This window comes from Helianthus annuus, chromosome 3 (assembly GCF_002127325.2).
Source record: "Helianthus annuus cultivar XRQ/B chromosome 3, HanXRQr2.0-SUNRISE, whole genome shotgun sequence".
Taxonomy (NCBI): domain Eukaryota; kingdom Viridiplantae; phylum Streptophyta; class Magnoliopsida; order Asterales; family Asteraceae; genus Helianthus; species Helianthus annuus.
In genome coordinates, this window is record NC_035435.2 from 151898795 (window position 1) to 151924987 (window position 26193).

General features: G+C 34.9%; 2 protein-coding genes and 2 long non-coding RNA genes across 5 annotated transcripts; 2 read left to right on the forward strand and 2 right to left on the reverse strand.

Moving 5' to 3' along the window:
* The first annotated feature begins 1797 nt into the window (after positions 1-1797).
* Positions 1798-4631, forward strand: LOC110930158 (exocyst complex component EXO70A1). Its single transcript, XM_022173393.2, has one exon. The coding sequence runs from the start codon at positions 2236-2238 to the stop codon at positions 4273-4275; it is 2040 nt and encodes a 679-aa protein (XP_022029085.1). The 5' UTR covers positions 1798-2235; the 3' UTR covers positions 4276-4631.
* Positions 4632-5626: 995 nt separating this feature from the next.
* Positions 5627-12750, reverse strand: LOC110930159 (histidine kinase 5). The gene is made up of 13 exons (XM_022173394.2): positions 12485-12750; positions 11806-11905; positions 9846-10689; positions 9524-9751; positions 9120-9213; positions 8805-9011; positions 8594-8724; positions 8365-8414; positions 7705-7871; positions 7519-7622; positions 6257-6835; positions 6012-6167; positions 5627-5933 (listed from the first exon to the last, which is right to left on the reverse strand). The coding sequence occupies exons 3-13, from the start codon at positions 10611-10613 to the stop codon at positions 5796-5798; spliced, it is 2622 nt and encodes an 873-aa protein (XP_022029086.1). The 5' UTR covers positions 10614-10689; positions 11806-11905; positions 12485-12750; the 3' UTR covers positions 5627-5795.
* Positions 12751-20566: 7816 nt separating this feature from the next.
* Positions 20567-25549, reverse strand: LOC110930161. 2 transcript variants are annotated; one of them, XR_002587667.2, is made up of 7 exons: positions 24953-25549; positions 23244-23365; positions 22015-22197; positions 21819-21895; positions 21683-21729; positions 21206-21249; positions 20567-20808 (listed from the first exon to the last, which is right to left on the reverse strand). It is a non-coding gene; the product is annotated as an uncharacterized LOC110930161 (long non-coding RNA). The 2 variants fall into 2 exon arrangements; XR_002587666.2 differs by having other exon boundaries at positions 21819-22197.
* Positions 20817-23032, forward strand: LOC110930160. Its single transcript, XR_002587665.2, has 5 exons — positions 20817-20957; positions 21038-21109; positions 21209-21263; positions 21339-21407; positions 22980-23032. It is a non-coding gene; the product is annotated as an uncharacterized LOC110930160 (long non-coding RNA).
* Positions 25550-26193: the final 644 nt, after the last annotated feature.

Consider the following 26193-nt stretch of genomic DNA (forward strand, 5'->3'; position numbering starts at 1 on the left):
ATATAAAAATCCAAATCATCAAAGTTTTATCTTTGGGAAAGTTAACACAAATTATCAAAATCTAAAAGTGATTGCTCAAATACATGCATACAGAACCCTAATGAATCAATCACCAACAAACATCAAACAACTCATATTTAGTTCAATGGACTCTTTTTGAAAAACTAGGGTTTTGTGATGAACTTCAAATTGAAGCTTAAAAACATGAAATTGAGATAATGGATCACAGATTGAACTAGGGTTTGAGAGTAGGAAAATGAAGAATGTCAAACTGGGGGAGTTGGGGTTTGTGGGGTTCTTTTTGGACACAAGGGGGAGTGGGTTGGGTTGGGCTTTTTTTTTTAAAGTCTATTAGGGAAGCCCGTTAGCTCATATTTGGGTTTAAACAATTCCTTGGGCTCCTAAACGGATTTATAAGCCCTTAATTATATAAGATATTTATTTAATAAAATTCCCCATTAAATTTTTTTTATTAAAAACCTCTATAATTTTATAAAACGTAAACCGTACAATTATACGTAGTGATAGGCGATTTCCATAAAAACTCACATGATGCACATACTTCGCAATTAATACATAATATTCAACATTTAAGTTAATATTATTATTCCGGGATTGTATTTTTGCCTAATCACCAACGTTCAGAAATGAAATCGTGTCAGTTCGGTAATTCTCCGAATTACTGTTACGCGAGTGTTCACATAATAATTGATGACACGTTTAATTTTTTTCCTAATCATGTGTAGTGGGTAAGTGAATGTTCTAGACAATGTTTTTGAGATAATGAAGTTCTGTTCACAGAGTTAACCTGAAAATTATCGGTTGTCACATCATCCTCAAGTTGAAAATAATTTCGTCTTGAAAATTTGACTGATGTCGGTAACGTTTGGATGAAAGTTTTACCGTGGCCGTCACATTAACGAAGTTACAATGTCTCAAATGACTATAGCGTATAGAAAAATTACCCAAATATATATATAAAAGAAGTACTTAAATGCATAGATGACAATAATAGTGTATGACAATTTTTGATGATTCTTAACAAAAGATTACAATCTAGTCTAAATGATATAAAAGATTACAACAAAAAGTGTATGCGTTTGGGTAGATGATTTAATTGTCTTAATATTAATAAAAAGACATCTATCATAAACACATATTCAAAAAATAAAAATAAAATAAATTATTCCGGGTATATAAGGTAAACGGGTGGTAATCAGGTCGGGTAAATGAGTAGATCACCAAATCCTATATCCGTCCCAAACCTGCAAAAAGAATAAATAAAGAAATAAAAAAATAAAAAATAATCTCATACCCAATTACCCTAGCCAAATCCGTCCTAAATGTTTTGGGTTTAGATTTACCCATCAGATTCGGGTTTTCATCCCCATATGAACAGCTTCTCCATCTTTTGGTTTCTTATATTATCCACCATTGAATTTTCTTCCCTAAAGCTTCTAGTAACCGATCATCCCAGAGGCGATCGCTTGAATATAGACACAATAGGTGTAATAATTTTTTTTAGGTAGATCTTAATAGTTCTATTAACTACTTAATCATTTATTTCTTTTAATTACTTAATCATTTATTTCTTTTAATTACTTAATCATTTATTCAAGCCATAGTTAGTTACAACAATTATTACACAGAACACCTATTATTTAAACCTAACATAGTTCTCTAGTGCAACCAAACACGAGTGCTATTTACCACAATTGTACTTGAAGAGTGAGAAAAACATTTGAAAAACTTTATTCTATCATTTTATGCTATAAACAGAGAAAAAAAGATTGTAAAGCGATAAAAAGTAGTGTCAAAAAGTCAGAAACATAAAGAGGCGTGTCCTGCATCCTGTATCTACCCTCTTTTCTTTTAGGGTTTCTTATTTTCTTTATTTAATTTCACACACACTTACGAACCCAAAATCCAATTATTCACACTCGATTGCTCTTCACCTTTACATTTTTCATCGATCTTGAAAATACCCACCACTGTTCTTCACCCAAATCGTAAGTTCTTCACTCTTTTGTTGCTCTTTTGTTGTAAAGTTTGAATCTTTACGTGTTTTTTTGAGTTCTTTTTGGTCTCCTGAGGTTCAATTATGTTGTTTCTGTATTGATTCAGTTATTTGTATCTATACGTTAGTTGGGTGTGTGGTAGATCTGTAATTAATGTGGGTTGTTGTGGGTTAATTTGGGGAAATTGAATTTAGGGTTTGTAAGATTTTTTGTTGATATGGGGTCAGTGGGTGAAGAGGGTATAGTGAATTTGATGTCTGCAAGAAAGTTGTTGAAGGGTAATTTGGAGAAAAGTAAAGGGTTAGGGTTACAGTTGCAAAAAGCTGGACCTAGGTTAGAAGAGATTAATCAACGGTTACCGGGTTTGGAAGCTGCGGTGCGTCCGATTCGCGCGCAAAGGGACGCGCTTGATGCGGTTGGTGGGCATATTAACAAGGCTGTTGTTCCGGCAGCTGCGGTTTTGAAGGTGTTCGATGCGATTCATGGGTTGGAAAAGTCGTTGTCGGATCCGCAGTCGGATCTTTCGGGGTACCTTAAGGTGTTGGATAACTTGCAGGAGGCGTTGCAGTTTTTGTCGGATAATTGTGGGATGGCGATCGAGTGGTTGGATGATATCGTCGAGTATTTACAGGATAATAACGTGGCTGATAAACGGTATACGATTAGTTTGAAAAAAGCGCTAGATTATTTAAAAGAGTTGCAGAATGAAGAAAAGGGTCGGCTTGACGGTGGGCTTTTAGAGGCTGCGTTAGATAGATTAGAAGGCGAGTTTCGTCGTCTTTTGACTGAAAACAGTATCCCCTTACCTATGTCTTCGTCCCCTTTGAAAGACGAACAAGCGTGTATTTCCCCGTCTCCGTTGCCGGTTCCTGTAATTAAAAAGTTGCAAGAAATTATCGGGGGATTGATTGCTAACAACAGACTAGAAAAATGCAAATCTATCTACGTTGATGTTCGTAGCTCGATTGTTAGAGCAAGTTTACGGGCGCTTAACTTGGATTATTTGGAGATTTCAGTTTCGGAGTTCAATAACGTGCAGAACATTGAGGGTTACATAGCGAATTGGAGTAAGCATTTAGAGTTTGCGGTTAAGCATTTATTCGAGGCTGAATATAAGCTTTGCAACGATGTTTTCGAGAAGTTGGGATTGGATGTATGGCGGGGTTGTTTCGCAAATATAGCGGCACAAGCGGGCATGCTTGCGTTCCTCCAGTTTGGGAAAACGGTCACCGAGAGTAAGAAGGATCCAATAAAGTTATTGAAATTATTAGACATTTTCGCATCTTTAAACAGGTTAAGATTGGATTTTAACCGTCTTTTCGGTGGGGCCGCGTGTGCTGAAATTCAAAACCTCACAAGGGATCTTATCAAAAGGGTGATCGAAGGTGCTTCCGAAATTTTCTGGGAGCTTTTGCTTCAAGTGGAGTTACAACGACAAGCACCGGCACCGCCAGATGGCGGTGTACCGAGACTTGTTAGTTTTATTACCGATTACACTAATCGGCTTCTGGGAAGCAACTACAAGCCGATCTTGAACCAAGTATTAGCGATCGAAAGAAGTTGGAAACATGAAAAGTTTCAAGAAAGTCTTCTTCATGACGAGCTTCTTAATTTAATCCGAGCCATTGAATTGAATCTAGACGTTTGGTCAAAATCGTATGAGGATCCCATCCAAGCGAACGTTTTCTTGATGAATAATCATTGGCATCTTTACAAGCATCTAAAAGGCACAAAGATCGGAGCTTTATTAGGTGATCAATGGTTAAGAGGACACCAAGAGTACGCGGAATATTATACCACCACTTTTGTTCGAGAAAGTTGGGGAAAACTTCCGTCTCATTTAAGCCGCGAAGGCTTGATTTTGTTCTCCGGAGGGCGTGCGACTGCGCGCGATCTTGTGAAAAAGCGGCTCAAAGCGTTTAACGAAGCTTTCGATAACATTTACAAAAAGCACTCGAATTGGGTTCTATTGGATAAAGAGCTACGGGAAAAAACATGCCATCTTATAATTCAAGCAATCGTCCCTGTTTACCGAAGCTATATGCAGAACTACGGCCCACTTGTTGAACAAGATTCGAGTGCTAGCAAGTACGCAAAGTTCACTGCGCAGTCTCTCGAAAAAATGCTTAATTCCCTGTTTATACCAAAACCCATGCGACATGGCAGCTTTAAAGTCCGACAACACAGTAGTAAATTCAGCAACGGCGTTGAAGAACAGTTATCTCCGTCTCCTACACCTCCCATTGCATCGGCGTGACATCACCCTTGTCGTCTACCAAGAGCGGTTCCTTTGTACATATTGAGGAACTCAAAAGTGTAAAAGAAGAAGATTCAGATTCCTGAAGTTGGTTTATGATATGGGAGTTTTCGGTTTCTTGATGATATATTTATCAGGTTGGTGGACAGTGGACAACTGAACTCATGAATCTATAGGTATCTTTGTTCCTATGAATCCATAATTATTGGTTCTGTTTTTTTTTTATAGGGTTAGTAGCAAGGAAGATTTGTTGAATTTAGTTATGTTGTTGTGTACAATTGTTTTGGTACAAGTGCATCTAGGAACTCTGGCCCCATAATTTTATTACAATATCTTTAATTAAATCTTGAAGTATATGTGTGCTTTCTCTATGCTGCTAGATGGTTCTCTTATTTAAAGATTTAAGCCTTCTTGAGAACAAGATTTGTGTTGACCACAAGCTCATGTCTTGATAATGTTTGAGAACAAGATTTGTGTTGACCACAAGTTCATGTCTTGATAATGTAAGAAAGCTTGTGTGCCTGGGCTCTTTTCGAACATCGGGTTTGTAGTAAGTAAGCTTAAAATGTCATAAGCTTAAAGTACATGTAGTAAGCTTGTGTGCATGGGCTCAAATTCAGCTTCAAATACGTAGTCTCCTAAAAATAGGAAGTCATAGGAAGGTTCTCAAACGGACTATGGACTCTGGTTGAACTTATTATAGCGGCATTTGAACCGTCTCGTTGAACTCTACGATCTTAGATTTTAGGTTTTCGTTTTTGGATTTTTAGCTTGTAAATTTCAGAATTTTTGTTTAGCATTTTGTCCTTTTTTTATTATCATCATCGTGTCTTTTCGCATTGTCCTTTGTTTATTATCATCATTGTGTCTTTTTTCCTCGGCATTTTGTTATATTTCTCGACGACATTATGCTATATTTTACGATCCATTGTGTCTTTATACCTTCCTAGATTTATACTTTGTAGGATAACTTTACCCATGCGTTCTAGACCTTATGTATTTTTTAACTTGTGAATGTAAATGTGTACTTTATATGTAGATCTATGTTGGTGGTTGTCTTGATAACATTTCCAAATGTCTCATATATATATTTCAACTACTTTATTTATAAACAATACATTTATTTATCTATTATATATATTATTTATTTTCTTTTTGCGCAATTCGCTTGATTTGAAGCAACCTGAACAGAATTTAAAACATCAAACTCTTTAAATTGATAAAAATTCAAAAATCTAGATTCAAATAACACAAATAACCCGAAAACCGATTTGATAAAAAGAGGTACTAAACGTCGTAACAAACTAGTTTCGGTATCAAATTATTTCATAATCGCAACTACAACTAGAAGCCACATGGTAACTTTCTTTTGTCTAGGTCTAACTCGATATTTGTCCATACAACCACTCTAAAACCGGAACTTTAAGGACAAAACCGTAACCCCCAAATAGGGAAAAACAATAAAAAAGAATTCCCTAAGCAACTCGTATACACTCGCTATACAAACTCCACATGTATATTCACAAGGCGCCGTATGAAGGCAAATACTGTTCAAGACATTGTTTTAACTTCTGAAGCGTAACCGGCTTTGTTATGAACGAATCCATACCGTTGGCGAAGCATTCGTCCGCACTTTCCGACATTGCATTGGCAGTCATCTACAAAACCATAGTGGTTAGCACGAGTTAAAATGACTAAAATACCCTTTATGTATGGATATTGGATCTTAAACTTACAGCAATAATGGGAATTCTCTTTCTGGGCTGCTCCTTCGATATTTGATCGGGAATGTCAACTCCGGCTAATCGTGCTTCATCCCAGTTGCCGTTTTTCTCATAGGACCGGATCAAGCGAGTAGCTTGAAGACCGTCCATTACAGGCATGCATACATCCTGCAACATAAAATTTACAGCATTTATACACAACTACATTGATGGTGATTTAATATAAGAAGTAAAAACACTAATAGGTGATAGATTACCATAAGAATGAGCGAATAATCACAACGTTGAACCGCACGCAAAGCTTCAACCCCGTTATTCACAACATCCATATCTTGATTCAACTGTCTCATCATCCGCTTTGCAACCATCACATTCACAACAGTATCTTCAACAAGAAGGATTTTATATCTTGCCGATGATTTGCTTGTAGTCGTACCAGAATCCATCTTCATAAGCTTGTTTGAATTCGAGGGACGGTTTTTCTGGATACAAGGATCGTGAAATGGACGGTCTTGATCTACGCTCATGTGGTTAGTGTTGTTATTCTCTAGAACACTGATTCTGTCTATTTTGTCAGATTCACTTCTTGTTAACTCGTGTGTCGGGCCAGATCCGTTAGAAGAAAAAAGAGAACCTAAAGTCCGTGTCTTGAACTGGAAAAACCCGCACTTTAGATCATCTTCTTCCATTGAACCATTATCATCTTTATCTTTGTAGTCATCGGTTTCATCTGAACTGTCACACGCTTGTGGAACTTTGTGGGGTAGAATGAAAGTGAACGTAGATCCATGATTTACTTTGCTAGAAACCGTTAGCCGTCCACCCATGAGCTCAACCTATTAGCAAGAAATCATGTGTATGAAACATAGTTTTTCCAAGAAGAAGAGTAAAATGCCATTTTGGTCCCTGAGGTTTGGCTACTTTTGCGACTTTCATCCAAAGGTTTGTTTTTCCGCATCTGGATCCAAAAGGTTTGAAATCTTGCTATTTTCAAACCACTCGTTAACTCCATCCAATTTTTTAACGTTAAGTCAGGGGTATTTTCGTCTTTTTAGACAATTTTGTGATGATTAAAGGGTTTGGGTGGGGAGAAAGTCAACAAAGGTGGATCTTTATTTCTTATATTCGCATCTGGATCCAAAAGGTTTGAAATCTTGCAATTTTCATCCAACTTGTTAACCCCATCCATTTTTTTCCGTTAAATGAGAGGCCTTTCTGTCTTTTTTAGACATTCTCTTCTGTCACACCCCGACCGCGTTAAAACAACGAAACCGCGGCGGAAACGTCGGGGAGTGGAGCAACAGAATTATTGTGTCTAAAAAAGACAGAAATGCCTCTCATTTAACGGAGAAAAATGGATGGGGTTAACAAGTTGGATGAAAATTGCAAGATTTCAAACCTTTTGGATCCAGATGCGAAAAAACAAACATTTGGACGAAAGTCGCAAAAGTGGCCACTGGCCAAACCTCAAGGACGAAAATGGCATTTTACTCAAAGAAGAATGTTGAAGAAACATTACCAGTTGTTTGCATATGGCTAAACCTAATCCAGTCCCGCCATATTTTCGAGCTGTATCAGCACCAGCTTGCATGTATTTCTTAAACAGCGACGGTAATGCAGTTTCTGTCAATAAACAGTGACAAAAATGTGAGCTAAAAAGCAGATAAATGGTTTTTTTGAGAAGATTAAGGATGTAGAAAAGCACCTGGGATTCCAATACCGGTATCTTGAACATCACATCGTATCCAGACCACGGTTTCTTGCGACTGTAGTTCATTCTCCTCATATGTTATCTGAGCTTTGGGATATGGGTCCGCTATCACGTTAAGATTTATCTTAATCTTCCCATCATGGGTAAATTTTACAGCATTGCTGCACGAAACGAGTTAAAATCTGGTAAAAGAATTGAGGTCGTAACATAATTGTTAGGATTGTTAGGAAAAATTACAAGTTTTGTCCTTTATCTTTATACCACTTTTCAGGCGGTGTCCTTTTTAACAAATGTTGACAGGCGATGTCCTTCACTAGGTATTTTGTTGCAAGTTTAGTCCTTTACACCCAACCCAGTTAAAAAACCCTGTTAATTGTTGATAGGCGGTGTCCTTTACTAGGTATTTTGTTGCAAGTTTAGTCCTTTACCTAGGTATTTTGTTGCAGGTTTAGTCCTTTATACCCAACAATTAACAGGGTTTTTTAACTGGGTTGGGTGTAAAGGACTAAACTTGCAACAAAATACCTAGTAAAGGACACCGTCTGTCAACATTCGTTAAAAAGGACATCGCCTGAAAAGTGGTATAAAGATAAAGGACAAAACTTGTAACTTTTCCTAATTGTTATTTTGAGATTGAGCGCTAAATGGAGCTACCTGATCAAGTTGGTGAGGATTTGTCGAATTCGAAGAACATCACCGATAATCTGCAAATGTGTAACATATTATTTTTAAAGGGTGCATTATCATAACAATTTGTAAGAGCATAGAGAGTGGATTGGTTTGGCGGGTTGGGTAACTGTTTGAAATGGGTCGGGTTGACGCACAAACACTTTTTATGGGACAAAAGAAAAACTATTTGAGGTGTATATGATAAACATCTCACCTCAATGGGGACATCATCTGCCACATGTCCTTCCAAGATAAGCATCTTTTTGAGTGACGCTGCAGCGGTTTGGAGTACATGCTTGATCACTTCTCGCGGTCTAAACTTTGTAGCTTCAAGCTTCATAACACCTTAATATAACCACTAAAGATTAAACTTAACATGGAAAAAGGTAAACTAAATATGCTACAAGAAAGGACAGAAAGCCAACCTGATTCTACTTTAGAAAAGTCGAGGATGTCATTAATAAGTTGTAGGACTAAATCACCCGAAGATAACATGACACTCAAAAGTTGTTTCTGATCTTTATCAAGCTTTGTAGTCGATAAAATTTCCGCCATGCTAATGATTCCGGATAAAGGAGATCTTATCTCGTGTGACATGGTTGCTAACATTTGTTTTGCTCTCATCGTTTCCTCTAAAGTCAAATTTCATAATCAGTAACCAATAATAATAAGTTGTAATGGTGGTTCATACTTCATACAGTCATACTCGTATAAGGTGAAAGCAAAGAACGCCACCAAACCTGTTATATGAATAGTTTTGTTAAGCTCGGTCTCCCGGGCCTTTTGCACGGCTATTTCCTCTCGAAGCTTTGCCATCTTTTCTCTTCTTGCCACCTACATGATTTTCCGACACATTCAAGAGTAACAACTTTGAAAACATACACATTAATGACAAGAGATTGCGTAATGTGCCCGGTAATGGGAAACAACGGGTTCGGATTAAACGGGCATCTTCAAGTTCGGGTCAAAACAAGTCAACACTCACTATAATATTTTTAAAAGATAGATGTATGCAATATAAACATAATAACCTCTCCGTTACTTGATAGCTTATTCGTTCCCCAAATCGACCCGTTTTCATATACCGTATTAAAACTGCCACCTATATAAATGACTAGTAAGAAAATATGACAATAAGTCTTACTTGGTCTGTTATTTCCATTCCCATATAATTCACACCAATCGTTTCGCCTACTTTACTGAAAACAGGCTCGACATATATCAAGAAAGTTTTGGCCCCGAATAGTTCGGTTTCAAATGTAATTTCCCGCTTTCCTGGTAACCCTTTTTCAAGAACTTCTCTTTTGAAATCTTGGGATTCCTTAACACCGCCACCCTTGAAGATCTCAACGTCTGTTTTCCCGATAATATCCTAAAACATGTTACAAGATCGAAATCATCAGTGATTCTTCAAAGTATTAAACTTTCATAAATATAATCATTTGGTGATCATAATATCATTTTACCTCCTCTCTCAAACTTGGAAAATGATTATAAATGAACCGATATCTCAACTCTTTATCTTGATGGCCAATGACAACGGGAGCATTTTGAAGAACAAAATGCAAGAAATTATCAGCTCTTTTCAAGACCTGTGAAAGTTCTTCAACCGGTGACGATTGCTTCTCGAGGTTTTCAATACTTTCCTCTAGTTTTTCCAAAAGTATTTGCTCCCGTTGAACACTTACATTCAATAATTTCTCCAAATGCAAAGCGCGTTGTTTCCAATACTTAACCGTAGTTGTATCACATTCATCGTCTATCTCTAATCTTTCATCTTGAACTATAACATCACTTCTTCTCTTGGGAACATCTTGAAAGATATCATAAACTTCATCAAGTATAGAAACCGGACGTTTATCACCTCCATAGTTATCATCTTCAAACCGATGTTCTTCCAAAATCTCCAATTTTTTTAGCTCAAATTTATCTTGTTGTTTCCTCAAATTCTCAAGTTCTTCTCTCAAAAGTCTCACAGCATTTTCTTGCTTCCATTCCCAGTTTTTTACAAGGTACGATAACTGAGACGACCCTTTTTCGCTATAATTTGTGAGCTCAAGTAGGCGTTTGAAGTCAACTATACTTGGTTCTTCATTGAAATTAAAATCTTCTAATAAATCTTGATCAACTCCTGGTTTTTCCACATTGAACTTTTTTCCAGCTGCATCGATGTCTTCGGGCCACATTGAAGGCAGTATCTCGACCTCCATGTCTTCCGCATTGTCGTCTTCCATTTTGAACTCGAGTTCAGAATAGTTGGATGATCATATACCGATATTTAGGTATGTGAATGATATTTATCAATTGATTCTGCATTGAAATGATCAGCCAGTTACTAAATTGTCATAAATTCATAAAACACCCCCTCTTTTCCCAAACAAAGTCAGCTTTGATTTTTAATGTTCAACCATAGTAATTATCAGTAGCGAAGCTTGACCCGAATGACCGGGGGGGGGGGGTCGAAAACGTATATACCCAAAAATTTCTACAGAACCTGGGGGTCGAACACGTATATACCCAAAAATTTCTATACGAAAACTACATATATAACACTACTGAGCGAAAAGTTCGGGGGGTCGGACGCCCCCCGCCCCTTCTATACTTCGCCCCTTGTAGTTATCAAATTCGAAACCACCACAAGTTCTTAGTTCTTAATTCTTATACCCAATGTTTTGTTCATCATTAAATGCCTTTTTATAACTAACATATCATCCAAAAACAACTCGATATTGAGGTTCAAATGTAGTAATTTTCAAAATTCAAAAAAAATTACCATGTGTTCTTACCTATTACCTCCAATTTTTTTCTTTATCGTACTTTAATTTAATACTTACCTTACCTATCAAACTTTTGGTTTACACAAGGCAGTTTTTTGTCAATTTAGACGTCTATAACTACCTCGTTCGACACTCTAGAAGTCAAAATGAGCTCTACTTTTGACTCTTAAAATTGACCATCAATGGAGATTTCAACTTGAAAACTTGGTTACCTAGGTCATTCAAATTCATAGTCTCCTAACATACTATCTAACATAAATTGTAATTCAAAGATTTGAGTCATAAAACAATAAAAAAACAACTTGCATACAGGAACTATTGATAACAAAAAAATAGTGCCCACTTCTCACATAACACACTATCAATAACTGTGGCGAAGCTTGGGATTTCGATCGGGGGGTCGAAAACGGATGTACCAAAAATTTCTATAAAACCGGGGGGTAAAAAACATATATACCCAAAAATTTCTATACAAAAACTATATACTCCCCACTACTGAGCGAAAAGTTTGGGGCGGTCGGCCGCCCCCTCCCGCCTCCACTAAGCTGCGCCAATGATAACTGTTTCGAGTAATAATCATCATACAAAATTATAGAAACGATTGAAGCAATCGAAAAGCGCAATTTGTTTCATCAAACCAATCACTTACTGGTCAATTTAATCTACTAGCAAGCTGTGCAAATCCTCAGCTCACTTTCTGTGCTTAAAGATGAACATGAACACTATTGAATCAAGAAAGCTCAAAAATCCTGCAAAAATGAATAAAACCCTCAAAATTTAGCAACAAATGATTGAGTCTTGAAACCCAACAAACATTTTAGATAAAAGTTGGTTAATTTCCAAATTTTATACATTTTATACATTCACATCATAGTGGGGCCCAAATCAAGAAACTTGAGAACTCAATGCTGTTCAATCTTTGAAAAATGAGAAGAAAAAAAACCCACAAAATTTATCTACAAAAGATTAAAACACACCAATCATTACAGCTGATAGTTGGTTAAACCCCTAAATTATAAAAAAAATAAAATAAAAAATTGGCGGGTATTCCAACTTCCAAATAGAGAAACCAAGAAATCAATAGTGTTGATTGCTTTGCAAAAAAGAATAAAAAACCCACAAAAATAAAGAACATATGAACCAAACCCAACAAATTTTTTCAGTTAAAATATAATAAATTACTGAAATTTATATGAAAAATGGAAGCTTGGTGTGGTGGGTGGGTTGATGAAGAAACAAGTTAATATTATTGAATAATATTATGCAAAATTTGGCAAAACAAATCCACTAATGGTTGAAAAAATCCACCAACTGTTTCTGGCAAATACCTTGTTGATTGTTGGCATTTGGATCACAGGTGAGAGAAGAAAACAAATGGGTGCAATCTGATCTTGCAATGCATATGTATGGTGTGGAGCTTTTGTTTGTGTGCAGATCTGTAAAGTGGTTCATGAGTCAAATGAATAAACAAAGAGTTTAAGTTTAATCAATGGTGTTGGTGCATAGAGAATGGGAAGAGATGAGCCATGTGAAGAAGAGAAGCTCAAAAGTCCATGTGCAATGAACAAGATGTATATTTTTAGTTTGTACAACACATAAATGTGTTGCTGACAATTGTCTGGTTTCTTGTTCTCATTGATTTTTTATTGAGTATAAGAAGTAGTTAAATATTTAAGTTTGTAAAGGTTTGAAAGATTCCTAAGTTGGGAATTTTGTTGGAGTGAACATATTCGAAGAAAATATTTGAATTACATATTGTTAAGTGTTCTAGTGTCGAATTCATAATTTGTTTATGGGGTTGGATTTTTTTTGGACGTTGGTTGTCTACGATAATTTTTTTTTGACTTGGATCAGGTCGACTTGAGTCATATAATTACAAAAAACAATCAAATAAAATTTCAGATACAAATTAAAAATACATCAATCTTTATAAAAAAAATCATAATAGTTCGTTTAAGAATTGATCGAGCTTTCATCAAGCTGATCTCGAGTTGCTTGTAAACGGCTCAGCTCGTTTACACCTCTGGCGAGAGGCAGCTTTGACAATAATGACTCTGGCGGATTGGGTAGTTAGAGGCTTGGGGCAGCAATGCGATTATGGCTTCTGAACGACTAATCGTTCCTCATTATGACAGTCTTGTAATTTAACTCTTTATTAGGTTATCTGTTTGAAATGAGTATTGGGTTATATGGTTAATTGGTTCTTGAGCTAGCGGAGTAAAGAGCTTAATTTTTTAAATTGGTTATTGGGACAATGGGTGTTGGTCCAATAAATAATTAGTTTATAACTCTTGTATATGTGTTTATTATTTTTTTTTCTTGGGGATCACCAATAATAATTCTTAGGGTTGATTTCAAAATTATACGGGGTTCAATATTAAATTTTTTTAGACTAATTGGTATAGTGAGCCTCATCCCCAAGGAGATGGGTCGTTACGTCACCGCCACATAAGCGGGGGCCTAAAGGGGATGGACCTATTGGGTGGGGGATGAACCCCTTTGTATGTATGTATGTATGTATGTATGTATGTATGTATGTATGTATGTATGTATGTATGTATGTATGTATGTATGTATGTATGTATGTATGTATGTATGTATGTATGTATGTATGTATGTATGTATGTATGTATGTATGTATGTATGTATGTATGTATGTATGTATGTATAGGTGTGTGTGTGGAAGTGAGGGGCGTCGAACCTGGCTTGTGGAGGATGGAGATGACGGGCCTGGCCTGGTGCCGAAGCAAGGAGGTGGGAAAGACGGGGCGGCGAGATGGGGACGGGCATGAAGACGCCCCCATACCGTTTAGTCTTAAGGGTCAATCAGGATTGGATTGTATATATATTAAACAAAAGAAATAATTCTCGGCCATCTCAAACGTGTAGGTATGCCACCATTCAAGACAGGTAATAAATACATAAAGTTTAGTAGTGAAAAGTATACGAAAAGAATCACTATTTTTTTTTTCGCATATTAAAGTTTTTAAATTTGTCTATAATGCAAGTAATTTCAATTATTTTATCTTATGACTTGATAACTCTTAAAGATAAGATCAACATGTTTAAATCAATAACATGGATCATTTAATTAAATATGTTTATTAAACGAGTTAGATATAACAACCAAAATCTAATTATTTTTGTAACACGTTCGTGTTGAGTTTGAAGTCATGTTAGAAGTTTTTTTATGTTTTGAACGACAAATTTGGATCACTGACGGATCACTAGAGTATCATCGTGCTACTAGTGAAACCATCAGATCATATCCATCTCCACTAGGCAATAATGCCTATACACCAATTCAGGAGGAAATCCAATAATTTGGGAAAAACCCCCTTGTGAGAATCGAATCCATGACCTAATGGTCATAAGTTTTATCCCACCACCAAGATACCACTAGGCTATAATGCTATGGGCATAGTCATGTTAGAAGTTTAAAACCAACTTTTGATTTATGTATTTCAATCAATGCTTACATTAACTAGATATATTGGTTCCTCTATTTTGTAAATTGTTTCCCTTTGCTTTCGGGTCTTGCTAGGACACTGATCTGATATTTTGCTTAATATGCAGAACATGTGGATTGATGATTCAACTATTAATTTATTTTTATTCTCTTTTACCATTTTCACTTCTCCTCGAAAACTGTTCAGTAACGAGCACGCAAGATCCATATACAGAGCATCTATGCAATAATAATTAATATTTAATAATTTATTTGTTTGTTAATTACTATGATTAGTCTCGCAATATGAAAAAATATATTATTTTGAATATAACTTAATTTTCAGATAAAAATTATAACTAAACATAGAGGAAACAAAATAATGTTAGCATTCAGTTTTGAGTTCATTTATAAGATACTGAGTAATTATTATAAGAGTAAAACTTCTAAAAATAAGAAGTGTATAAAGACATAATAGATCGTAAAATATAACACAATGTCAAGAAAAATATAAGATAATGGCGAAAAATATAACACAACGTTAAAGAAGAAAACACAATGAGTCATAAAAAAGACACAATGACGCAAATATAGAAAAGACACAATGATAAATAAAAAGACACAATGATGTAAACAAAAAGTCTAAAATATACAAGCTAAACAATAAAAACAAAAGCCTAAAATCTCACATCGAAGAGTTCGATGAGACTGTTCTAGTGCCACTTGAATGAGGTCAATCGAGGTCCGTTTGATACCTCTCTTACGACTTCTTATTTTTAAGAGACTTTTTATTTGATACTAACCCATTATTATAATTGTTACATGATATGTAAGTGAAATCAAATAAAACAAGGCTCAACCTATTCACACACCCTATCTGCCTATTTAGACACCCTTTGCCTCGTATAGGCCTCGTATAGGCCTATACGAGGCATATAGGGTTACATCAAAGTCAGTGTCTGACTCATGTCACTTCTGATTTGACTGCTTCAATATGCCTCGTATAGGTCTATACTGTGCGTATAGGGCTCCTCGTATAGGTCTCATATATGACCCTTTGCCCCTTATATGCCTCGTATAGGCCTATACTAGGCGTATATAAGGGTTTTTTTTTAACAAACTTTTTATACAATACTAGATTATTAGACCCGTGTACTACACGGGTTTAAAGATATAAAATTATAACTTATTTAATTTTATGTTGTCTTCATAAATTTATATAAGTGAATTTTTTTTTACCATAGATGACGGAAGAGTTGGTCATGCGTATAAACCGATTCTTTTAGAAACAAACCAACTTTACATAGAAATTGTCTTGTATTTTTATTTATCGTCATGGCAAAACATAGGGCGAGAGGAAACTGTCTTCTTTTCAATTTAAATGTAAGCCTTCTGTTTAGCAGTATTAAACGAAATCTAGGGATAAACATTCGAGTGCCAGTATTACCTCCGGATAATATGAGTGTCTCAATAACCTGATCACCCGGTGATAGGATCTGTAGTAGAGTTCCATACATAAACTATTCTTTCGATCAATATAACTCCATTTAGGATATCTGGCGAGTATAGATTTGCATCAAAATTATTGTGAATATATTCTATCCTTAAACTCGTGTATTACACGAGTCTAATAACATTAAAAGTGTTTTAACGCATGGAAGTAAACCGGTTTTCAAGTATCGGATTAACCTATTCTTTACCATTTTTATTATTATAATATAAAATAATAATTTATTTAATAGATGTTTTAAACATATAGTAAAAAAATCATTTTAAAGAATAAGAAGGTGTTGTCACATTAATATTAAGTAGAATTGTTACTAATAACTAATTATATATATTTAGATAATTCAAAAGTAAATGATTAATATCTAAGTAGACAATAAAACATTTATTAGTATTAAGTTGTTAAGAAATTTTTCTTTGTTTTGTATTAATTAATTAATAATAATAATATTAGTGAATTGAAGTTGAGAATGCCATGTGGCATTATGTAAAATCTTTTATTTGTATGAGAATGCCATGTGGCATTAAGTAGACCTTTTTATTAGTATTAGATTAGATTAATCGTTTTAGCAAACTTTTATACAAAAACAAGTTTTTTATTTTAAATAATTAATATTAGGACCCCTCGTTGGTGTTTTTTTGAGTTGAAAAATGGATGTTTTGGTAGGGTAATTTGATTGTTTTTGAAGGGTGATGTTTTTTTAAGTAAAAAAATGGGTGTTTTGGTGGGGTAATTTGAGTTGTTTTTAAAGAAAAGTTTCATTTTTTTATAAAAATATTTTACCGTTTTCAAGATCGGCCTTTAAAAATATTCGATCGTAGAAATATTACGTTGTTTTTAACATATAGTGTAGTATAGGTCTCGTATAGGTCCCTTATAGGCCTTGTATAGGCCTATCGACGTATACGGGCGTTGTATCATATCCTATAGTATCGTATTGTATTGTATTGTATTGTATCGTATAGTGTAGTATAAGTCTTGTATAGACCTATATGGGACCTATACGAGACTTATACCATACACTATACACTATACGATACAATACGATACCATACTATACGATACAATACGATACTATCGTATCATAGTGTAATATAAATCTCGTATAGGTCTCGTATTGGCATTGTATGGGCCTATGGATGTAGTATCTTCTGTCCTGATGGTTTTAAAAACCTAAAAAGATGGCTGTTATCACCTGCTGACGAAGTGGTGAGCACCTGTCTCGCGCAACAACTAGCATCTGCCCATGTCACGCACCTGACCAAAGGCTGCTAATTAGCACTAATGCTAATGGGGACCATCGATCAAGAAGGACTTCGGAGACTGCAATCGAATTGATCAAAAAATCGAAAGACGATTAGATCCTTAGAGTGATTCAGTCGATACAGAGGTGCGCTTGAAGTGTGTTGTATCGCATCGTATCGTATAGTATAGTGTAGTATAAGTCTCGTATAGGTCTTGTATAAGCCTATCGTGTTGTATCGTATCGTATAGTATAGTATAAGTCTCGTATAGGCATCGTATAACTAATATTAGTATTATTATAATTAATATGAGTTTTTTTATAATTAATATTAGTGGCTGTTTGGTAGCCTCTTAATGACAATTCAGATGCTAGCTCTTAATGGTTTAAAACCTCTGAATGAATAAGAGGTAACCTCAAGTCTGAATGGTTAAGAGGTAACATCTGAATGATAAATCATCACATGTCACATTCTTCTACCTTCTCATTGGTAAAATTATTTAATAGTTCCGTTAAGAGGTAGCCTCTTAATGACCATTCAGAGGCTACCAAACAGCCCCTTAGTGTTATTGATATTAATATGAGTTTTTTATAGTTAATATTAGTGTTATTGATATTTAAAAAGAGAAAACAGAAAAAATAAAAATAGACGCCCAGTATAGAGCTATACTGGGTGTCTATGTGGAGCAAAAGACCATTATACCCCTGAATTAGGCCTATACTGGGGGCAAAACAAGGTTATAATGGTCTTTTGGACACCAGTATACGCCCAGTATAGCCCTATACTGGGCGTCTATTTTTATTTTATTGACGCCCAGTATAGGGCTATACTGGGCGTATACTGGTGTCCAAAAGACCATTATAGCCCTGAATTAGGCCTATACTGGAGGCAAAATAAGGCTATAATGGTCTTTTGGACCCCTCGTATAGCCCCAGTATAGCCCTATACTGGGCGTCTATTTTTATTTTTATTTTTATTTTTTTGTTTTCTTTTTTAAAAAGAAAACAAAAAAATAAAAATAAAAATAGACGCCCAGTATAGGGCTATACTGGGGCTATACGAGGGTTCCAAAAGACCATTATAACCCTGTTTTGCCCCAGTATAGGCCTAATTCAGGGGTATAATGGTCTTTTGGTCCACATAGACGCCCAGTATAGCCCTATACTGGCGTCTATTTTTATTTTTTTGTTTTCTCTTTTTAAATATCAATAACACTAATATTAACTATAAAAAACTCATATTAATATCAATAACACTAATATTAATTATAAAAAAACTCATATTAATTATAATAACACTAATATTAATTTACGATGCCTATACGAGACCTATACTATACTATACTATACGATACGATACAACACGATAGGCCTATACAAGACCTATACGAGACTTATACTACACTATACGATACGATGCGATACAACATGATACTATAGGATACGATACTACATCCATAGGCCCATACAATACCTATACGAGACTTATACTACACTATACTATACGATACGATACAATACGATACGAGACTATATGATAAGATACAACACCCGTATACGTCGGTAGGCCTATACAAGACTTATAAGGGACCTATACTACACTATATGATACGATAGTATCGTATTGTATCGTATAGTATGGCATCGTATTGTATTGTATCGTACAGTGTATAGTATAAGTCTCGTATAGGTCCCATATAGGTCTTGTATAAGCCTATAGGCCTATACGGGTATACGAGGCCTATACTACACCTACATGCCTATACGAGTGTTGTATCTTATCATATATTCTCGTATCGTATTTTATCGTATCGTATAGTATAGTGTAGTATAAGTCTCGTATAGGCATTGTATGGGCCTATGGATGTAGTATCGTATCCTATAGTATCGTGTTGTATCGCATCGTATAGTGTAGTATAAGTCTCGTATAGGTCTTGTATAGGCCTATCGTGTTGTATCGTATCGTATAGTGTAGTATATGTCTCGTATAGCTCTCGTATAGGCATTGTATAATCAATATTAGTGTTATTATAATTAATATGAGTTTTTATAATTAATATTAGTGTTATTGTTATTAATATGAGTTTTTTATAGTTAATATTAGTGTTATTGATATTTAAAAAGAGAAAACAAAAAAAAATAAAAATAGACGCCCAGTATAGGGCTATACTGGGTGTCTATGTGGACCAAAAGACAATTATACCCCTGAATTAGGCCTATACTGGGGGCAAAACAGGGTTATAATGGTCTTTTGGACCCCTCGTATAGGCCCAGTATAGCCCTATACTGGGCGTCAATTTTTTTTTCTCTTTTTAAATATTTAAGAAGAGATAACAAAAAATAAAAATAAAAATAGACGCCCAGTATAGGGCTATACTGGGCGTATACTGGTGTCCAAAAGACCATTATAACCCTGTTTTGCCCCCAGTATAGGCCTAACTCAGGGGGTAAAATGGTAATTTGAATTACATACATACGCCTCATATAGGCCTATACTAGGCATATATGAGAGGTAAAAAAGACCAATTTACCCCCAGTATAGGCCTAAATCAGGGGTTAAGTGGTCTTTTTACGCCTAGACGCCTAGTATAGGCCTATACGAGGCAAATAAGACAAAATATGACATAATCAGAGATTCTCTTGGAAATTGAAAAAGGTAATACGCCTCGTATAGGTCTATACAAGGCGTCTTGAAGAGTGTGGAAATAGGGAGTTGGGTGTGTGAATATGTAGACCCTAAAACAAATTTAAACGGAGATACACAAATATAGTAACTATACAAACAAACAAATAAACGTACTCACTGTAATATCAGTGATAGCAAACACACCCGGTAAAGTGGTTAATTTGTTTCAATTTTATTACTACATTTATAATATGTATGTATAGATTGTATAATCTTTAATAAAAGCAAACTACGATATCTAAATATACCAACTGAGCAATAGAAACTGAAAAACAAGAGGGAACCAATATATAAAAAAAACATTTGATTTTATTCACATGTTATTATCAAAAAAAAGCAATATTGGTTAAGCAGGATTCGTATTTTATATTTTAAAATCTGCAGGCATTTACAGATAGAACGTGGAGTCGACTCTTTTTTTTTTTAATTTTTTTATTCCTTGCAAGAGTGCAACCGTCTACGAATTGACACGTACTTCTTTTACAGCGCAAGTTACAACATCGCCATGTGCTACTTAATATTATTTAATATTATATATATATATGGAACCCATTAAGTGGGAGTTAACTTTGAAATCCATCTCAACCGTCGGATCATGCTGAGATTAAATCTCAGCCCTTTAAACTCCCAAAAATAACCACTCTAATGGAGGTTATTTGCAGTTTTCTGCTGGTGGTTTTGCTCCAGAAATTTAGGCCCATGATCTCCACTTCTCTTGCAAGTTTTCTCCAGAAATTTAGGCCCATGATCTTGTGCTATATAATGCACCTGCATGTAACAATTTCAAACATATTCGATCAAGCATTTCAGCAAAAAAAATGAAGCAAAGTATAACTGAACTCGAACTAGGCGACCAAAAGTGTTCTACCAATGAAAATCAACCTCCCTTAGCAACTTTATCGGGCACTTCAGCAAAGGTTAGTAAAAGCATTTGTTTACAAACCTGCTACTGTCCCTATCCATACACTAAACATTTGTATTGATTTTGTTGTTTTAGGAGATCAACGTCAACAATTTGACTGATGCGGATCAGAATCCGTTCATAAAAAGTGGACCAGAATGTTATCAGGTTTTTATTTGATACTCTTAATATAAACTTATTAATCTTGATATTTCTATCATCAACAATTTTGATTGATTTTTTATTTTAGGAAATGAAACTTACCAGTTTGGATGATGAGCAGCAGAAAACGTTGGTTCATAATGGACCTGCATGTAATCAGGTTAATACCGTTAATATAAACTTATAACTCTTGATATGTTCATGATCATCAATTTTCATTGATTTCTTATTTCAGGAAATGGGACTTGCTAATTTGGATGATGAGCAGAAAACAATAAAAAAACATGGAGCAGCTTGTGATGAGGTATCTATTTCCAAACTATAAATTTCCAAATTTTTGTTGCTTTGATGGTTGTAAGATGTGTATTGGGTGTTTTTCAAAAAAAAGTTGTTTTTTTTAAGTTTTAACCCAAAGGTTTTTATGTTTCTCATTTTAAACCTTTTGACATTTTTAGTTTTAACCTAAAGTTTTCCAACTTTTCAATTTAACCCCAACACTTTCTTATTTTCAACTTTGGTCCCTTATACTTTTTATTATGTACTTAAAATATTATAATATAATCAGTAATCGGAAACGACCTCGGCATTTAGATTCGCCTTGGGCCTTCAAACGCATTGGCCCGACCCTGCGTTCAATGAAATCAAGAAGCACAAAAAAACATCAAGAACCATGAACATATTTTTTTTACTTTTAAATAAAAATATATGTTTATACCTGTGACAGTAGCGCTGAAGTTCTGGTGGCAAATTCTACAAGATGCCTTACCAGTCAACTACTTCATATAACTGCAACTAAAACAAGCATCAAATGTAAGCTTTGATGTTAAACGCTCATACAACATGGTGTAAGAGTAAGATTTAGAAAACAAATTAAATAAAAAATTCAAGCAAGGAAATCGGTACACTCTTACTTTCTTTAGCATACATGACTTTGCCAACATAAGCTTCAAAAAACAAACTTCCAGGTTTGATGTTACCGAATTTTGTAATCTCCAACTCATCAAGGCGATCGAGCTTAACATACGTGTAGTCTTGCAAGTCAAAAAGGTTCTCATAGCAGTTTGTAACATTGCTTCTGTTGGACTGTAGTTCATCTATCGAAAATTAATAAAAAAAACACATAAGAATAACAACATTAGTTAGCTAAACCAGGCAAAACTGACAGGTTGGGTCGGTTAACATGTCAACACAAGTTCTAACGAAATAAGTTGGATCAAAACAAGTGCTAACCATAATGGGTTCGACTTAAAGAAAGAAAAAAAAGATCAAAATATGTTCACCGCTGTATTTCACTATACTTGCCCCATATCGTACGTAGTGCTGAGTTGAACCTAGCATTTTTTTATTTTTTAAATTAGTTTTTTAGAATTTTTTTTTATTTTTTTAATTATTTTTTCATCTCATGTTTACCCAAACCTACATTAACCTAAACACATCTTAACCATCCTAACCCAAAACCCATCTTGACCCATTACCCAAACCCATCCAACTTGCCCACTTTGCCACCAGCCCACCACTAATTAAATCCAATAGATTTGGAATTTTGAAGTGAAAATACATAATTGGAGATTGTAAAAAATAAGTTGCCTTAAAATAAATGAATTGTAACCATAGGAAAACCTGTAACTTATTTAATCCTAAATTGTAGGAAGTGAGTGAGTGGGATTAAGACATGGTGATAGTGGGTAGAGTTAACCGCTCTTGTAAGTAAAAATAACTGCTTTCATTGAAGACTTTAAATATAGCTTCTATGTCATATTTCACTTTTACATTCATGCACTTCTCAAATCATTAAACAACGGTTAGTAAAGCTTCTCATTTTTATTGTTTATGTGTTTTAGATACATTGATATTTCTAATGCTGACTTTAATTCAGGATTACACGTATATAAAGATTCCTACATTCTTCCTACGTTCTCTTTAAACCCAAGTAAAGCTTCTCTTTTTTAATGTTTATTTATGTAAGGATTGTGTAGATAAAGCTTCTTCAAACTTTCAACATCTTCACTACAAAGTCCACAAGAACTAGAGAATTTTTAGGCATAACCTTTTCTTATTTAGGCATACAAATCTTAATACTACATGTTTTAGGCATAATATGCGTAGACTGAAAGAAGTTAAACGCATAAGGATCATATACCTGCGTCAGCACGTCATTTGTTTAACAAGCTGAAATCCACTCCAATATATTATGCCAGCCCAGATCCCATTTAGCAGCCTGAGTGCCTCCCATTTTGCCCAAATAAAGATACATTTAGGAACCTGAAAATTCCAACAAGTTCATTATATCAAAAAGTGTTTATGTATAAATAATAAAGAGCTATTACAACCTAAAAATCATGTATGTATTACTATATCAAAAAGTGTTTATGTATAAACGATGACCAAGTCTTAAATTATTCGGACTATAGCTGTAAATCTGAACATACATACTAAAATGCCTATTGTAAGTTTGTCTTATTGTTAATCATTTTCTAGCATACAAAATTATCTTTAGTGGAGACCCACTACTATGATTTCGTATGTCGATCTTATCAAGTGGACAAATATAAGTAGTTATTATCAAAGTTATTACAATATGAAAATCAGCATTCAATAGATACCCTACATGTATAGAATGATGTATAGTTTGTTAATTTTTGTAAAACCACCCGTAGTGAGGGTTTTGGGGCGTTTTTCCCAAAAAAACGCCCCTTATCAACTGCCTTCCGAGGCTTTTTTTTTTCAAAAAAAGCATATGACGTCCTTTTTTCCACGCCTCTTCTTGAATTGTTTGGCCGACGACATGTATTCAACTTTTTGGTAGGCCAATACCCTTTTCCTGATGGTTTTTTTATATAATTTTTACACCAGTTTTAACATAATGCCCCACAATGCTCACATCCCTACTACAACCATTTTAGAAAAAAACGCCCTATAATACACTATTGCTGACTTGACTGACACATGACGTAAAATGCCCAAGGGTGGGAGCATTATTTGTGTCTTCCACTACACATGGTATAATTATTGTGAATTGTATATATTTTGTGAATGACCAGATTTAAATAAAGTGTAAATAACTAAACACTATTAGCTTTCTTTGCGTTTTTGAAAGGACACTTATTATCCAACGGTGTAGAAGTATAATAACCTTTTTTTCCAATAGTTTTTAGATACATATATGCAAAGAGAACTGATACATTAGAGCAAGGATAAACGTGGTTTTTTTTTTGTGGGGTGGCTCAATACGTATATTTTTTTAGAGTTTTCGGTAAAATCTACACTACGAAGCGGAAAAACAAGGGGCGGTGCACCCCTACCCATACTAAGATCCGCCCATTGAGTTAAGTAAATACTAGCCAAACCCGTTGAGTTACTATATAAATAGTTAAGACACTAACGGTGTATATAGTCACAAACGGTAGTCAAAATAAAACAACTTAAAGAAACATGCAATTCAAGCAAGAACGATTTAATAGATTGATATATATCCAATCCGTATTAAACAATAAAAAAATATTAAATATCATGACTAATACAATTAACAAAAACTATGAAACCAAAATAATTATTAGGCTGTGATTAATGATTTCTCTTTGAACATTCTCATCTATCTCTAACCAAATCTCACCTCATTAAACAATTATCCAAAAAACCCTAATTAAAATTTCTCAATATTAACATAAACCCTAAAACATAAACTCATGTCCAAGATTTTCACAAATTTTTCACAAGAACCAAACTTTGACAAAAAAAAAAATGTTTTCATTTCAGAAATTCAACAAATCCCAAATTTCATCATTTAATTTTGCCCTAATTTCCTATTAAAACAAAAGATCTTCCAAGTAACTTAACAACAAGAATTACCTCAACTTGATGTTGCAATGATTGGATTATTTCATCAAGAACACCACCATGTTTTACCGGTGAACTTGTCGGAAGGAATTAAAGTCGCCGCGTATGTGCTCCGATCTCCGATCTCTCCTGTTCTCCGATGTCTCTCTCTCTCTCTCTCTCTCTCTCTCTTTGGACAGGGCAGCGTATGTGCGGCGGGTTAAGATGAAGAGGGAGCTTGGGGTTGTGTGGGGTGACATGCGAGCAAGCACGGGACCCCGGTAGCCGGCCGTAACCGGTACCGGTCGCCGATGATCGGACAGAGAAAGCAGATGTTGAAAGATGATGTCGGCTGCTGAATGTGTGTTTATGGTTTTAGGGTTTTTAGTATAACACACTGACTTATATATTTAGGTTGAATAAATGGGTTGGGCCCAAGTGTAAATCAAACTCATTTTATTAGGTTAGAGATTATAAGCCCAATTATTATTATTTCTATTTCCAATTTTTATGTGCCAACAAAACGAGTTGGGTAAAATCAAATATATTAGAATTTAGTAAAGTACATGTCGGGTAAAACCGGGGTTAAGTACATGTTGGGTAAAACCGAGTCCAACAAAACGAGTTAGATGGTTGCAACCTTTTCAAAAAAGGATATGGAAAAGAAGAAAAGGAAAAGCGTTGCTGAACACCCTCAATATACATTATCTTTGTTTGTTACACTGTTAGCGTAAGCCGTCCAACGGACGGGTATTAAACTAGTTTAATCATGGTTCAAAAAAATGCACCATTTGCTTACGGGTTACGGGTGTAAACAAAGACTTTTGTATTTTGGGGGCTTAAAATAAAACAATCTCACATAGTTACAAGCTTGTTTTTAAAACGCAACTGGTGTGTAAGACATTCCCCTTGGAAATATCTAATTCATCAGTTTCAGTGTAGTTACAAATAATCTATTCAATGGCAGAATGGTTAACACTTTATATTATATGTTTCTTTTATTGAAATAGGTATGAAATTCTACTCACCTGTGGCTGTGGCTGATCACAAGGTATATGAATCAAGGGCATTTAGAAGACGCCCGTAAGTTGTTTAATGTAATGCAAGTTAGAAATGTAGTGTCATGGAACTCTACAATATATAGGCATGCCCGAATCATACAGAATCATACTGTTATATCACACGCGGGGTATGTAAGGTTGTATGCAATAGGGATGAGCTCGGTACCAAGCGGTACCGAAAATCCCAAAAGATGGGTACCGGTACCAAAAACG